Source organism: Uloborus diversus, chromosome 1 (genome assembly GCF_026930045.1).
Source record: "Uloborus diversus isolate 005 chromosome 1, Udiv.v.3.1, whole genome shotgun sequence".
Classification (NCBI taxonomy): domain Eukaryota; kingdom Metazoa; phylum Arthropoda; class Arachnida; order Araneae; family Uloboridae; genus Uloborus; species Uloborus diversus.
The window spans coordinates 33,447,003-33,462,197 of NC_072731.1; the positions used below are offsets into that span (position 1 = coordinate 33,447,003).

General features: G+C 35.1%; 1 protein-coding gene across 1 annotated transcript in view; it reads left to right on the forward strand.

Moving 5' to 3' along the window:
• Positions 1-15,195, forward strand: part of LOC129234534 (uncharacterized) — a 130,329-nt gene that overhangs the window by 78,301 nt on the left and 36,833 nt on the right. Inside the window, exons 2-3 of the mRNA XM_054868549.1 lie at positions 6,065-6,128; positions 14,809-14,894. Coding sequence (XP_054724524.1) covers positions 6,065-6,128; positions 14,809-14,894 — 150 coding nt within the window. The remainder of the gene's footprint in view (positions 1-6,064; positions 6,129-14,808; positions 14,895-15,195) is intronic.

Below are 15,195 nucleotides of genomic sequence, written 5' to 3' on the forward strand. Positions count from 1 at the left end.
TTAAATGAATTCAATAATAACCTTAAACTGCCTAAATCGGAACAAACAGAAATTAGACGTTTGATTTATTTCATTCTTTTCTGATGATGTAACGAAATCAAGAAAAGTTTCTTAATAATTTGGTCGAACTGATTTTGATTGATTTTAAGGAAGTATACTTTTATGTCTAAAATGTAATAACTAAACTACATGTTTCTAGAATAGTTGTTAACACTCGAACTCCTGGCTTAGGTTTTATCAATAACAGTAAGATTAGTTGGCATAGATTTCGGGCATCCAATAGGGTTTGTTTCCGAAATTTTCGAGTGTTTTTTTTCTGAAAGAGCATGCTTAAAACATGGGTTTTATCCCTTTTTAAAATAATTTAACAAAGTTTAGTTTTTTAAAAGATTATTTTAATCAGTGTGCAGATTCAATTTATCTTTTTACGCTTCTGCTCATGACATCACAGTGATGAAATGCCATTTACTGATGCCATCAGCGCAGAGCGCAATATTTTGGCATTAGATAAAGATAAAAATATAATAGCGCAATAATACTAATGAATTTCATGTTTGCTTCAGAAAAGCCTTCATTCAAATCTCTCATTATGATTGCTATTAATATTACTGTTTAATGGCAACCTTTGTTTTAACAATGTTTAAACATTCAGCTCGCCAATGCAGTAACTTGCCAAAGTTAATCACTTGTGACCTCATAAAAGATCACGCCTAATTTCCAAAATCGGACATAATAAAAAAATTAAATAAAAATAACTATTGGGAAAATAAGTTTTTTTTTTCTGGCTCCATGTTTTTTGAGCAATTACGATTGCTTATTGTTCTCACTTGACCGGCCTTGATGTTGTGGTTCGTTTTTCAGCCTCGATCAGGGGCCTCTGCAGCGCCACCGCCCACCGGTGCGGCTCCTGAGCACTGTCCTATGGAATCCACTTCTGCTGGGCGGTGGCATCCATGTCCTACACACGCATGCTCATAGGTACACATACACAATCACACACGCGCGCCTTGACACACATACACGCACACCTACGTGCACACACGTAAGTCTACACACACGCACTCAACTTTACACACTTAACCAACCAGGAGGAGGGATAAGCTTGGGGGGGAGCAGTTTCTAGAAACAATAACTCCAATGAGTAGGGTCTTGTCGCAATTTGTGATTAAGAAAAACATAATTTGAGTTCAAAGTTTCAGAATTCAAATTAGAGTTGATTGGGGGAAGTGGGTCACAGGTCTTTTTTTTTTTTTGCTTATTCTATCAATTTCAGTGTCTAAAGTGTAGTACCTAGAAAGAATAGTGTGTCTATCGACGGACGATATGTGATGTCAAATCTGAGGAAAATCCAGATGGCGCAGCGCTCAGGGAGTACGCTATATTTCTCAATCAGACTCGTTTTAGCTAGCGAATACGTGCTAATTTCACAGCTTAAAAGCTCCATTTTTCGATGTAAAAGATTCTCGAATAAGTAGGCGCAACACTCCAGAACCTGAATATAGCACTGCTGAAAAAATAAGACCACCTAATCCCAGAAACTCGGTAAAAGGTTTTTTTTTTCTTGTGAAATCACAATGTAAAGCTTGTATATCTCTAATGAGGGTCCGTACCATTATCACAACTTAGTTTAGTTTATTCAACAACTTCTATTTTATCTCTCCAAAAAGGGTGCGTGCCCTCAGTACGTGCAATCGTGCGGGTATGTTATAACGAATTAATTTTTCGTGACTTAGCCAATGTTTAAACCTAATTTTCCTGAAATCTGTCTCGTAGTTCTGGAGATAACAGCACAAATAAAAAAAATCTCTTAATTTTAAACACCACAGTATTTAATTACGGTTAGTACCGTCGAAATAGTCGATATTCCGTCACGGAAGGCAATTCTTCTAAAATTAAATGTTACGTTTCAATGAACGTTAAAATTTCTTTTCTTTTTTTTTTTTTTGCTTATTCTATCAATTTCAGTGTCTAAAGTGTAGTACCTAGAAAGAATAGTGTGTCTATCGACGGACGATATGTGATGTCAAATCTGAGGAAAATCCAGATGGCGCAGCGCTCAGGGAGTACGCTATATTTCTCAATCAGACTCGTTTTAGCTAGCGAATACGTGCTAATTTCACAGCTTAAAAGCTCCATTTTTCGATGTAAAAGATTCTCGAATAAGTAGGCGCAACACTCCAGAACCTGAATATAGCACTGCTGAAAAAATAAGACCACCTAATCCCAGAAACTCGGTAAAAGGTTTTTTTTTTCTTGTGAAATCACAATGTAAAGCTTGTATATCTCTAATGAGGGTCCGTACCATTATCACAACTTAGTTTAGTTTATTCAACAACTTCTATTTTATCTCTCCAAAAAGGGTGCGTGCCCTCAGTACGTGCAATCGTGCGGGTATGTTATAACGAATTAATTTTTCGTGACTTAGCCAATGTTTAAACCTAATTTTCCTGAAATCTGTCTCGTAGTTCTGGAGATAACAGCACAAATAAAAAAAATCTCTTAATTTTAAACACCACAGTATTTAATTACGCTTAGTACCGTCGAAATAGCCGATATTCCGTCACGGAAGGCAATTCTTCTAAAATTAAATGTTACGTTTCAATGAACGTTAAAATTTCTTTTCTTTTTTTTTTTTTTTTTTTTTTGCTTATTCTACCAATTTCCGTGTCTAAAGTGTAGTACCTAGAAAGAATAGTGTGTCTATCGACGGACGATATGTGATGTCAAATCTGAGGAAAATCCAGATGGCGCAGCGCTCAGGGAGTACGCTATATTTCTCAATCAGACTCGTTTTAGCTAGCGAATACGTGCTAATTTCACAGCTTAAAAGCTCCATTTTTCGATGTAAAAGATTCTCGAATAAGTAGGCGCAACACTCCAGAACCTGAATATAGCACTGCTGAAAAAATAAGACCACCTAATCCCAGAAACTCGGTAAAAGGTTTTTTTTTTCTTGTGAAATCACAATGTAAAGCTTGTATATCTCTAATGAGGGTCCGTACCATTATCACAACTTAGTTTAGTTTATTCAACAACTTCTATTTTATCTCTCCAAAAAGGGTGCGTGCCCTCAGTACGTGCAATCGTGCGGGTATGTTATAACGAATTAATTTTTTGTGACTTAGCCAATGTTTAAACCTAATTTTCCTGAAATCTGTCTCGTAGTTCTGGAGATAACAGCACAAATAAAAAAAATCTCTTAATTTTAAACACCACAGTATTTAATTACGCTTAGTACCGTCGAAATAGTCGATATTCCGTCACGGAAGGCAATTCTTCTAAAATTAAATGTTACGTTTCAATGAACGTTAAAATTTCTTTTCTAGGTTATATTTCTTGTGTCAACCGGCTATGTACGTTAAAATACAGGGTATTTTGAAATAGACTGACTGATTTCAAAAATTTAATACAAGGAAACGATTATTGATAAGGAACAAATTCTTGCAGAAAATTAATATGGTGGGCCGTAAATATTTTCTCCCAAAGTTCCAAATTTTACTTCATAATGTTTCAATAAATGGCGCTGCAGTTAGTAAGCCTTTTAGTCAAAAAAAAAAAAAAAAAAGCATTGAAATTCTCCGATTTTTCCTCCAATTGCGACATGTGGTTGCAGCCATCGGTAGACATTTTAAAAGTATTCATGAGTAATTTTTTTTAATTAAAAACATTTTTCGAAAAACTATGATGTAATTTTCTACCTTTCTTTGATTTACGGTCTTATGAACTGCAGCGCCATAAAATTCTTGAACTAAAATTTTAAACTTGGAAGGGGGGGGGAGAAAACTTACGGCCCACCACATGAATTTTCTGTAAGATTTTTTTTTTATATGTATCATTAACCGTTTTCCCGTTATACATTTTTGAAGACAGTCAGTCTATTTCAGGACACCCTGTAGTTTGTGCATAATGTAAAAATACATCGTTTAAAGAACTAAAATATGTATACTTTCGTTTCCCATCCTAATAAAAGATCTTCCTTTTCCAGAGAAGTCGTATATCTTCTAAGAGTTCTTCCGAAAGAGTAAATCCCTCCAATCTCGATGGTTTATCAAAGTAAGTTAAGAACTCGTCTCAGAGTAGGATGAGAAGTTGTAGTGATGTGAAGCTTTAACGATCGGCTACGCTCGCTTTATACGGTGTCGGATAATCTCTTTAAAATGTGGTTTTGGGAAACTAGGGCTGTTATAAGTATTTAAGGATACTCTAAAAGAGGATTAGCTGACAATCACGCGTAAGGTGCCTCAGATGCCAAGCCTAATTTAGACCATCAATCACTCTGAGGTATTTTAGTATAAGCTTTATAGAAACGGAATCATCAGTAATTATTCCTTCCGCCACTTTCAGTTCTCGCTTGTTCTACTTAGAACTCCGTTCGAACACAGGCCGTTATGTTCGCCATTTAGGTTTCAAGAGTGCTTTGGAATAAACCTTTTTTTTTTTTTTTTTTACTTTCTTCTATATCTAGTAGAAGAAAGTATTGGATTCGTGAAACTCTTTCGAACTATGACGGATTTGAAGTGTGCTAAGTCCATTTGAAGGATTTTTTGGAACATGTGTCTGTTTGTGTGTGCTATATTACTTTAAAAAAAAGCTGTATCTTTACCAATAGCGTACCTAGGGTTGGCAAGAGTGACTCTCGCCAGAAGCGTAGCAGCCAGGGGGGGCAGCATTTCAACTGATTGATTTGTATTTGAATTCATTGAAAAATTGATGATATAAGTACAAAAATGCTTTAAAAAAATAAAAATCGCAAGAAAAAGAGCTAAAGGAGAAAAAAAACAATCCTTAATTCCCCCCCCCAAAAAAACGGGGAATTTTACACAGCATTAGATTTCATTCCGATTCACTGAGTTAGAGAAAGACTTCTATACACAATTTGTGTACCAGGGAGCGGTGGTGGAGGGCGTTCGATACCAGATAATGAATAAAAGCTTTTGGGAAGGCGAAAATTCTCATTTTGCCAAATGAAATCCAAAATTACAGAATGATAAAATTCGATCATGCACATAAATACATTCAAACTTAATATGTATTGCCAAGGAACATTGGGAATCATTGAAAAAATGTAAAAAAAAAAAAGAATATATATTTAAGTTGCAATACTCTCCCTTAATTTGTCGAATCAATTACTCAAAATGTCCCCCTCCCCCGCCGCACCCCTTCCCATTTTTTTCTCGGGATGTTCTCAGTGATATTCGGTGATTTTCTATCCGTGCGACCTTGGAGCGGGGGGGGGGAGGGCAATTTCATAAGTTCGCCAGGGGCGCTGGACCCCATAGGTACGCTTCTGATTTTTACTAGAAAACTTTACTGAAGTTCAGTTTCCTACAGATTATCTAGTAAAACGGAATGATTATCTAGTAAATGAATTTGTTCGCCAAATCATTTCAGCCTCAAATTACAATATCAAATGTAAACTTCTTCAAACTTGTCATGACGATGAAAGAAACAAAGCAGATCCGCACACATTTTCTTCGGCTCTTCATTACTTACAAACTTCTTCATTACTAGTTCACAGATTTAGTAGCCTCCTTAACAAAGCTAGTTTCTCTTTAAAAAAAAGCAAGAATTTCCCCCAGAACTAAACTTGTCTCTCTCTTATATGCCACCATCCATTTTCTGGAAACCTGACGTATTTCTCTCACAACTCTCTTGGGATCCAAAATGTTATAATTATTTACGAGCTGAAACAATTTTTTGGAAACAAAATATACCTTTCAAAAGCAAAAACAGAAAATATTTGAATCGAAAACGAGATCAAGTTCATTCTCTCAAACTGTTTGGCTGATCTGCAACTTATTTTACAGTAAATTTTTACCATTATTTTGAAAACAATATTGTCCTCTAGTAAATAAGAGTCTAAGTAACTAATAAAAATTTGCAAAAATGTGTTTACTTTGAACTGAAAGAATTGTTTAACACAAGAACCGTATGACATTTGATTAGGATGCCTTTTTAAGCGAGGAAAAAAATATGTGGAGCTTTTTAATTTAAGTGGAATAAATATTTTAGTGCCAATGTTACTATTGTCATAATAGTAAGTTATTTTCCGTTTCTTTTTCAGTCGGTATATTTGTTTTTGTTGGCGGCCACCGTGTTCCAAGCAAGATTTGTTTCAGAATCAATAGGTAAGTTTGACTTTTAAAACATTAGACTACTATTTTATTCATTTAAGAAACATGATATGTGTATATTTTTCCATATCTTTTATAAAAAAACACGGTACATTGAACTTCAGGAACAAAAATATTGATTTAAGTAGGTTTATAACACTTTCATTTCCCTATGTATTGATGACTACTTTATCTCATGGGGTGGCGGAAAGTGGTTATAGCATGGGGTAAAGTGATCACAATTAAAAATATATGCAAAACCGTTAGAAATAACACTACTATTTGTATGTTTCGGTTATTTTTATAGTTACATATATATGCACATGTATATGCGGGTATACACGAGCATATACATGTCGTGTAAACATGTTCATATATGAGTAGATACATGTATAACATCAGATACATGCATGCACGTGCCTACTCAAGTATATACGTGTATACACGAGTATATAAGCATGTATATGTGATTACAAACAGGAGTGCATTGATGTCGACACGAGTATATACGTGTCACGTGTATATACAAGTATATACGCGTATAAACGAACATCCATATGCGTGTATATGCTTGTATCCCGAGTATATACGTGCATACCTGAGTATATACGTGTCAAGTGTATGTACGAGTATATACGCGTATAAACAAACACCATATGCGTGTATGTGCTTGTATCTCGAGTATATACGTGCATACCTGAGTATATACGTTTATAGTAGACGTATATTCGCATATATAAGTGTACACGCAACCATATACGGGTATACACGAGTCAATTCGTGGATACATCCAGTGCGTGTTTGGTACGTGTCTACTCACGTATGTATATATGGAAGCACGAGTATATACGCATGATTATGTGTAAACACGATTGTATACCTGTGTTGACGTACATACGTACATTTACATGTATACACCAGTACATGTATGTATTCTCGAGTATATCCACTAATATACATGTATGCTTACAGAGTGAATCCAAGCCCTTGGGCAAAAATCTATGAAGTGTGAGAGGGGAGGATAAGAAGCAAAGAATAATAAGGAACTTACGGTCGCTGACGCGCTACATGCACACAAAGCCAGAAGCTGATGGATGCAAAACAGGTCACAAATTTGTTACGCAAAAATGGTTGATAAAAAATGAAAAATGTGTCTTGTGGCATATCAGTCCATGCGGCTTCCCCCTACTGCTTCATTTGATCTGGCGTAGCAGCGGTTAGTGTATAAGTGACCAGTCGTTGTGCAAGCATAGACCATAAGTTTTTGATTGGCGATAAATCGGGAGTGCAAGTATGCCGAAGAAGCAATTCAACCTTATTGGTAAAGAAGTCCTTTTGAACATTGCGGGCCACGTGTGGTCACCCTGTTGGAATATGGCTGGTTGCTAGCACTGAATGTAGATGTAGCGCTTGCAGTTCAGTATACCGGCAATGCGTACTAGAAGGGTGCGACAGTGAAATCTAATAAAACCACAAATTATGATACTGGACCCGGAACCAGTGTTGCGATACATAACGCAATACTTCAGCAGCATCTCACTAAGATGTGTCCAAATTCGAATTCGACCATCGTGATGTTGCAGGTCAGAAAATAGTTTCGTCAATAAATACAATGTCGTTCAATTCCGTTGACCACGTCCTCCTCTAATCGAGTCATTGGTGACGCAAACGCCTGTGATTTCCAGTCAAAGGTAAATGAAGCAACGGACGCGTTGTAGACATTCCACTTTGCTGCAAACGGCGTCGAATGGTACGAGTGGACAACGAATGATGCGTAGTAGACTGAATCTGTTGTTGCTATGGTTCTTGATGTCGCTGCACGATTCATCACTGCCATGCGCACAATTTGCTTGTGATCACAAGCAGTGATGCAACGAGGTGAGCGCGGCGATTGACTCCGTCGCGTCGGCCCGTCGTTCCCTCTTGCACCCAGCGATTACAGATCCGCATCACAGTTGCTTGGTTTTGTCCAACACGTTGATCGATTCCTATGAAGGATAACCCACAACACGATTCTTCCTTGCTCGGATATAAAAACTTGCTCAAGAAACGCTCGATATCTTTCATAAAGCATAGGCAAAACAGCATACGGGCCGTTTTAGCCCGATCGGTAGAGTGTCGGATTCAGGGCCGGTGGGTCCTGAGTTCGAACCTCGATGGTCGAAGATCCACCGTCATCATTAAAAGGGACTGTTCGACGTTAAATATATTCGTGGTCCAATGTCCTCCAAGTGAAACGATACCTCTGGGGATGCTAGCACCAGGTAGCTATTAGCTCCTGGACTAGTTCTAAATTCTCATTAACTGTTCGATCCAGTGATGGTGCTGCCATCTATCGGTATAAAAATTATGGAGGCAAGACGCTTAGTATGCAGTCCTCGACATAAATACAGTTGTAGTCAGTTGTGACTAGGAATCGGAATCGGTAAACACAGCATACGCAAGAAAAAAAAAATAAATAATTTTAAAAAAACAGTTGCCGTACTTCAAATTGCCCATCTGTTCTCCCCTTATATACCGATTCTGGTGGCTTAACAATCGTCCGTGATGTGCGTCTTCGTTTCAATGCTAATAGTTTGTATATTTCATCGCCGCAAACGCATGCTGTAAATTTCACATGGTTTGCATGCATCACTCATTGTTTTGCATTTTGTGCAGCCAGCAATAGATATATATGAGCCCTGAGCTTACTTGCAAACATATTTTTTTGCATTTAAAAGAAAATCATGCTACTCAAAGCGTGAATTTAATAGGAAATATTTAATCTCTATTCTTATTAACGCAAACTTCTAGTTACGAATAAGACTTAATTAGTCCTGTTCATTTATTCCATTCCTTTTTTAAGTAATATAATTAGCAAAAGATAAATAAAGCCGATAGAAAAAGCGTACGTTCTTTTATTTAGGAAATAAAGTCAAAAGTAATAGGCTTAATTACCTGTTCTGACAGTTAAGTATTTCTCGAAGTACTTTCGTAGCATTTAAAATGCAGATACTATTCTTTCCAAACAAAAAATAATATCAGACAAAAGTTGCAAAGAAACGAATGAGTCAAGCAAATTGTATGAAAAAGATAAATTTGGCTTTGTACTCGATAATCCTTTCGAAGGGTATTATTAGTTCGGGAATTATTCTCACTGATCAACAATTTTTAAAATTTTAATCAAGAAGAAAAACTTCTTCGATCGTGGTGACTTTTTTTTACGACGTCAAAAAAGTGTGCTGAAAATTTTTAACGATATTTTTATAATTACTATGATCTTGCTTTTAAAAGGAAAATAACTGAAGGAAGTGTGTTTCTTGCTCTTAAGTAAAACCGGATTATATTTAAGATTATTATATCATGTTGATTTGCGTTCAATTTGAAAGATATTGGATCTCCTTTTCGCACCATTGATTTTTGTTTTGTTTTTTATTTAAAAAGAAAAACACTTTCGGTTTAAGATGAAAAATATTAACATTTTTTAGTGCTCTAAATATATTGAAAATTTCAGGAAAAATTGTCACAAAATTTATAGAATTCATTAAAGTACAGTGTGTTAATACAGTCTTGCCCTGATAAAGAAAATTTATTTTAAAAAATCAGGTCTAAGAATAACTTTTTTTTTTTTGTTTATTTTAATCCTTATTTCAAAACGTTTTTCCCCATTGCTGCAATATTAGTCAAATTCATAATGACCCTAACGTCAAAAACTGAAAATTGCGTTTATGAAAAAAAAAAAGACTTCTAGAAGAGGAGCATCAACAGCCCCAGATCCTTTGGTTTTTCCATATTATGAGAGCATATATCCATATTCAGACTGTTATAACCAAACCCTAACTGAACACCCTGAAGAAAAAAAAAACACCCCATAAGTCAAATTCTGGCTGCGCAAGTGCCTGACGAGAAATTTAAAACCGTCTAAATCATCTTAGAACTACAAAAGCCGCACACGTAAGAGTATATAACCGTTGTGGAAAAACTTTTTGAGAGAAGGATCAGAATAAAAAACAAAAAAATTTTGTTTAAATGTGAGGGGTTTTTTAATTTTTTTTTTTTTTTTTTTATTTCTCGTCAGGGCAAAATTTTATAAACACACCGTATAAACATGATGATCATATTTAAAATTACCATAACAGTCTACAAATTATATGGACCAAGCGAAAAAGAAATATATGCGATAGAAAAAATACTAGTCCATATTTTATGTCGCTAGGTGAAGAATTCTTGTTAGTTTTGTGTGTGTGTGTGTGTGTGTTTTTTTTTTTTTTTTTTTTTTTTTTTTTTGCGAAAATAAAATGAAGTAGGTCATTTCTACGTTAGGGTTTTTATTCTTGTCAAAAAAAATTTTCTATCTTTTTCTATCTTATAAGGTGGAGTACATTTTCTGACGCTATAGTCTGGCTCTGATATGTCTTCGATCGGCTGAAGCGAGCACAATTTCGTTTGTTACGTCGCGTCGTAGGGAGTTGAGGACAGGCGGTTTGAGTGGCTGATAACGATTATTGGCATAGTGCCGGTTTGAGAATGTTTTCTTATTCTATCCGAACATGTTTGTTCTTGTTCAAGGTCAGACATCAACTTACCAGAGCCACGCTATACGTTTTTATTTCATTTTATTTCATCATTTATTTACTTGCAACTTTTTTCGATTCTTAGGGAGAAATCAGGCAACTGGGCAATTTTTACTAATGCCCAGTTATTACTACTACATCAATTACTACTGTTGTTGTTGTTGTCGTGTCCGTAATAAACAACTACGGAAAGTTTGGTGCCATTGCCTCGAAAGGTTGGACTTTTTTATTGACAAATAAGACAACACAAGAAAGATTTACAGCACATACAGAGGAAATAACACCCAGGGCACCGGCGGGAATCGATTCCGCAGCCTCCGGCATTCGAAGCGAAGCTTCTACCATAGAGCCACGGTGGCCCCATCAATTACTACTCATTCGATTATAAGTCTCATTGAAAGTGTACTATGCTGTTCGATAAAAAAGATCTAATACGCTCATTCCTCCCGACAGTGCAAGAACACCCTTATACATATCAAAGAACAGAAATAATAGGAATGCTTGATGTGCTTACATTAAATGTGTATGTACATTTGGTGCCTAGAAATTAATACATCTTCAAAAAAATCAGATTTCTAACTCATACACACATTTTTGTTCCTCCGGTCCACTATGAGATCATTCTTTTATCCTTCTTCTACTCATTACGATGCGCAGGTAACGACTCTTCGTTCTTGAATTTTACAGTTTCGAAAAAGCGATTAAGGAAGTTGTGTAAGAACCTATCGACAAAAAAAATATATTTCCCCTAAATAACCTTATAATGAACTCAGTGCAAAAGTAGCATCCTGAAAGAACAGGTTTTCTAGATAAAGGCCTGCCTTCTACAGTGCTGGCCAAATTATTAGACTAAGACTGTTTTAAAAGCAAATTCTTTATTGATTACATATCTATAGACACATTAACGAAGGATGAAATAATTATCTAATATTTAGTATGCATTCCCTTGTTCTTGATGAGCATTTTAAGACTTTTTGGCATACTTTTCACAAGGTTTACACCATTTCTTAACATTTTAAAAAAGGAGGTAAAAAATTGTTTATATTCACTATTATATATACTCACATACATATACTCGCTAATTACCTAAAACTAACTTTAAATATAACAGAACACTTTAAAAAAAAGAACTAGTGAACTGTTTAAGCTGATTGAGGCATAGATTGAGGTTATGTTCCTGGTAGGTAGATAAACAAAACGTAAACAAATCAGACAGTGCTGCCACCTGCAAACATTAAATTATGCTAAAATAACGTAATAATCAGTTTACAGTATGTACTGTACTGTAACAGTAAAATAAATAGTATTTTAATACAAATAGTGTACAAAAGACAAAAAAAAAACATTTTAGTCTAATAATTTGGCCAGCACTGTACGTTTGACTTATCTCCGAATGGGGGCATGTCGGTGTTGAAGGTTTTTGGTTATGTTCCTACGGTACCACAGCAAAAGCAGCTTGGTTTTTTTTAGATTGTTGATTAAAAAATGCGAATGTAGAAATTTTTCACATTCATTGTTCTGAAAAAAAAATTGAGTGGTTTTATGATATAAATGAAACTTAAAGTACACATGATCGTCCAAATAATGTAATAGAAAGTATGCGAAAGTATTGAGTAGGAAATGGAAATAATTTGTTTTTTCGTTACTAGATTCTTTTATTTCATGTGTTATAGCAGAAATATGTTTAAAATACAGTTAAGTGTGGAAAAATCGTATCTTGTATACGAAACTACTATCCATATTTTCATTTAATAATCAGCTTCTGTTTTAAAATTGTTATTGTACTGTGTAAGTGTGTGGGAGAGGAGGGGGAGCTTTAATTTTTCCAGGGATTTGCTGAGCCTAAAATTTTGAGAACTTATGATCAGGGTAATTTTCATAACTCAAATCATTACAGAATTCAATTCGAACCACGTACATTTCTCTTATATAACAAGTATATTTTTTCCCGAAAAACAATTCCAACGTTTTGTTGTCTGCCAAACAAACAGCAAATTCTCCAGCGAGCAGTAGAACCGGGCAATCGTCCCAGCGAGCGCAATTCCAAAAATTTTCCGCTTAAGCTGGAAAATAAATTTCATGCAAACATGTTAAACCGATTGTTGCTATGGTTTCCGAGCATCATATAACTCCCTAGGCGCATGAATAAAATTAACTGTTGACCTGCTGCTGTGACAGCTTCTAGATTGAAATTTTGTAACAAAGTAACATGTGTTTTGTAACATTTTTCCTCACTTCAGCAAAATAGTAACTCCTACGAAAAGATAGGAATAAAAATCACGAAAATGATTGAGTAATATTAGTATTTTATTAAAGATTAAATGCAATTTTGTTTTATTATTGTAGGAATTGCAAAGAAAATTCAAAAAGCATCAATAAGGGATTCAAAAATGGTAGTCAGAAAACATTTAAAGATTTAAAAAATGTTTTGTGTGTTTTTCCTTTTTGGATTAAATGGGGTTGTTTCCTTCAGTCAAAAGTACCTACTACTTTTAGTCACTGAAATTGATAAATTAAGCAAAAAAATAAATAAATAAATAAATAAAATAAATAATAACAATAACATGGAGCGAGAAAAAACTATAATTTTCAAAACGCTTAGTTTTTAATTAATTTTTTTAAATGTCCCATTTTGAAAATAAGTCTTGGTTTTTATGACGTCTCGAATGATGTTCTTTGGCGCAAGTTCACTGGCGCGCTGAATGCTTACGTTTGCAGTCTACCGCGTTTCCACGTTATGATAATCAAGAAGCGAATTAAATATTGCCTTCTACTCTTGCTATCAACCATATAATTGACAGTACATGTGAGTAAAGATGCGAATTAAATATTGCGCTCTGCTAACGGTAAAAGTGAATGGCATTTCATCATTTGTGACGTCATGTGCAGAAGCGTAAACAATAAAATTGCATCGTTTAAAATAATTGCTAAATCATATTAGACTTTGTCAAATAATTTAAAAAATGGTTAAATCCATTTTTTAATCATGCTTTTAAAAATATTTTGTTTTTTAAATGTTTTTAAACATGTTCTTTCAGAAAAAAAAAATACTTTTAAAATTTCGGAAACGACCCCATTGTGCGAAAACATTTAACAAGTTTGGAACATAACGTCTTTTTAGAAGAATGACATATTGTCGAAGTAAAAGAACAGCAACAAAATATTAATACTTTTCATCGCTATAGAGAAATAAAAGCAGATGGTATGGTATGATACGTAAAAACACACAACAAATCTCGTACAATTTGAGAAATCACATATGCATGACGCATAATTTCAAACACTTGTTAGTCACTATAGTTCGCCCAAAAGATGTGGTTGACTGCGAGTGTGAAATGGTCACAAAAACGCTGCATTCACATCTGGGTGAATATTGGTTGTTCAGTCGAATCCCCTTATTAGCCGCGTTCACAACACACTTTTTGACCCGGTAAATCCCCGCTCTGGCTCCGCAAAAAAACGATTGAAAAATTCCCTGTTTCCTTGTAAAAAGATGTTTCCCATTGTACCACAGAAAGCGGTTTTTACCCAGCATCCTTAGCGCCTAGTAGACAAACTTGTTTCACGTAATGCATTCTGGGTAAAATTCCGCTTTACTCCCAGAAGCAAGCAGGAGGAGAAAAAATCCACATATACCCCGCAAATAACCGGAATGCTGTGGAAAGCAGGTTATTTCCGGGATCGAAAGTTTCCATGGAAACGGCCCTAGAGGAATATCGGTTAAATAAATATCCCGCTTAATGCAATGCATTTTTAATGTACAAACCATTTTAATTTGTCATTTTGATCCCGTTAATGGAATGTCCCGCTAATTAAAATTGTTTTTCGCTGCAAATTGGCTATTCCTTGGCTGTAAAAATGTGAAATGTTATGTCTTCGAATTGTTTTTTCATGCTTGGGATTTTTCTAAGTGCAATGTGAGGGACTTGGGGACCATATATGAAGTTTCTACATTTTTAACTCTTTTTATTTTCTGTTCAAGCTTTTTATATCTTAAGTCTGCATCTTATTTCGATCATTTTCTTTTTCAATTAGAAGAATGCATCTAGGACTAACGGTTGCAAAATTAGTGATCTTCCTGGATAAACAAAAACATGCTGCATATGTAATTTTCCATTCCTAGTCATTCTTTTTTTTTCCAGACCTGCTGATTTTCAACATAATTATGCTCATCTTCTCCTTCTTTTGTGTGCTGTCATCTGTCCTATTGCTGGTAGGCTTGTGTGTGGTAAGATTGTTTTGGTATTTAAAGCATTTTTGTAGTGTGAATTACTGAGCTGAAAAGGAACTGTAAAGAAGTTTCTGCGTAAAATTTGTAACTTCCTTACAGTTTATGTTTTTACTACATTCATTTAGCAAATGTTATCAAAAAAAATTAATTTGAATTTTGACATCTTGAATTCAAATTATGTTTTTCGCAATCACGAGTGTGTGTGTGTAGGCGTGTGTGTTTGTGTGTGGGGGTATGTGTTTGTGTGAGGGGTTATGTGTATGTGTGTGTAGGCATGTGTGTTTGTGTCTGTGTGCTG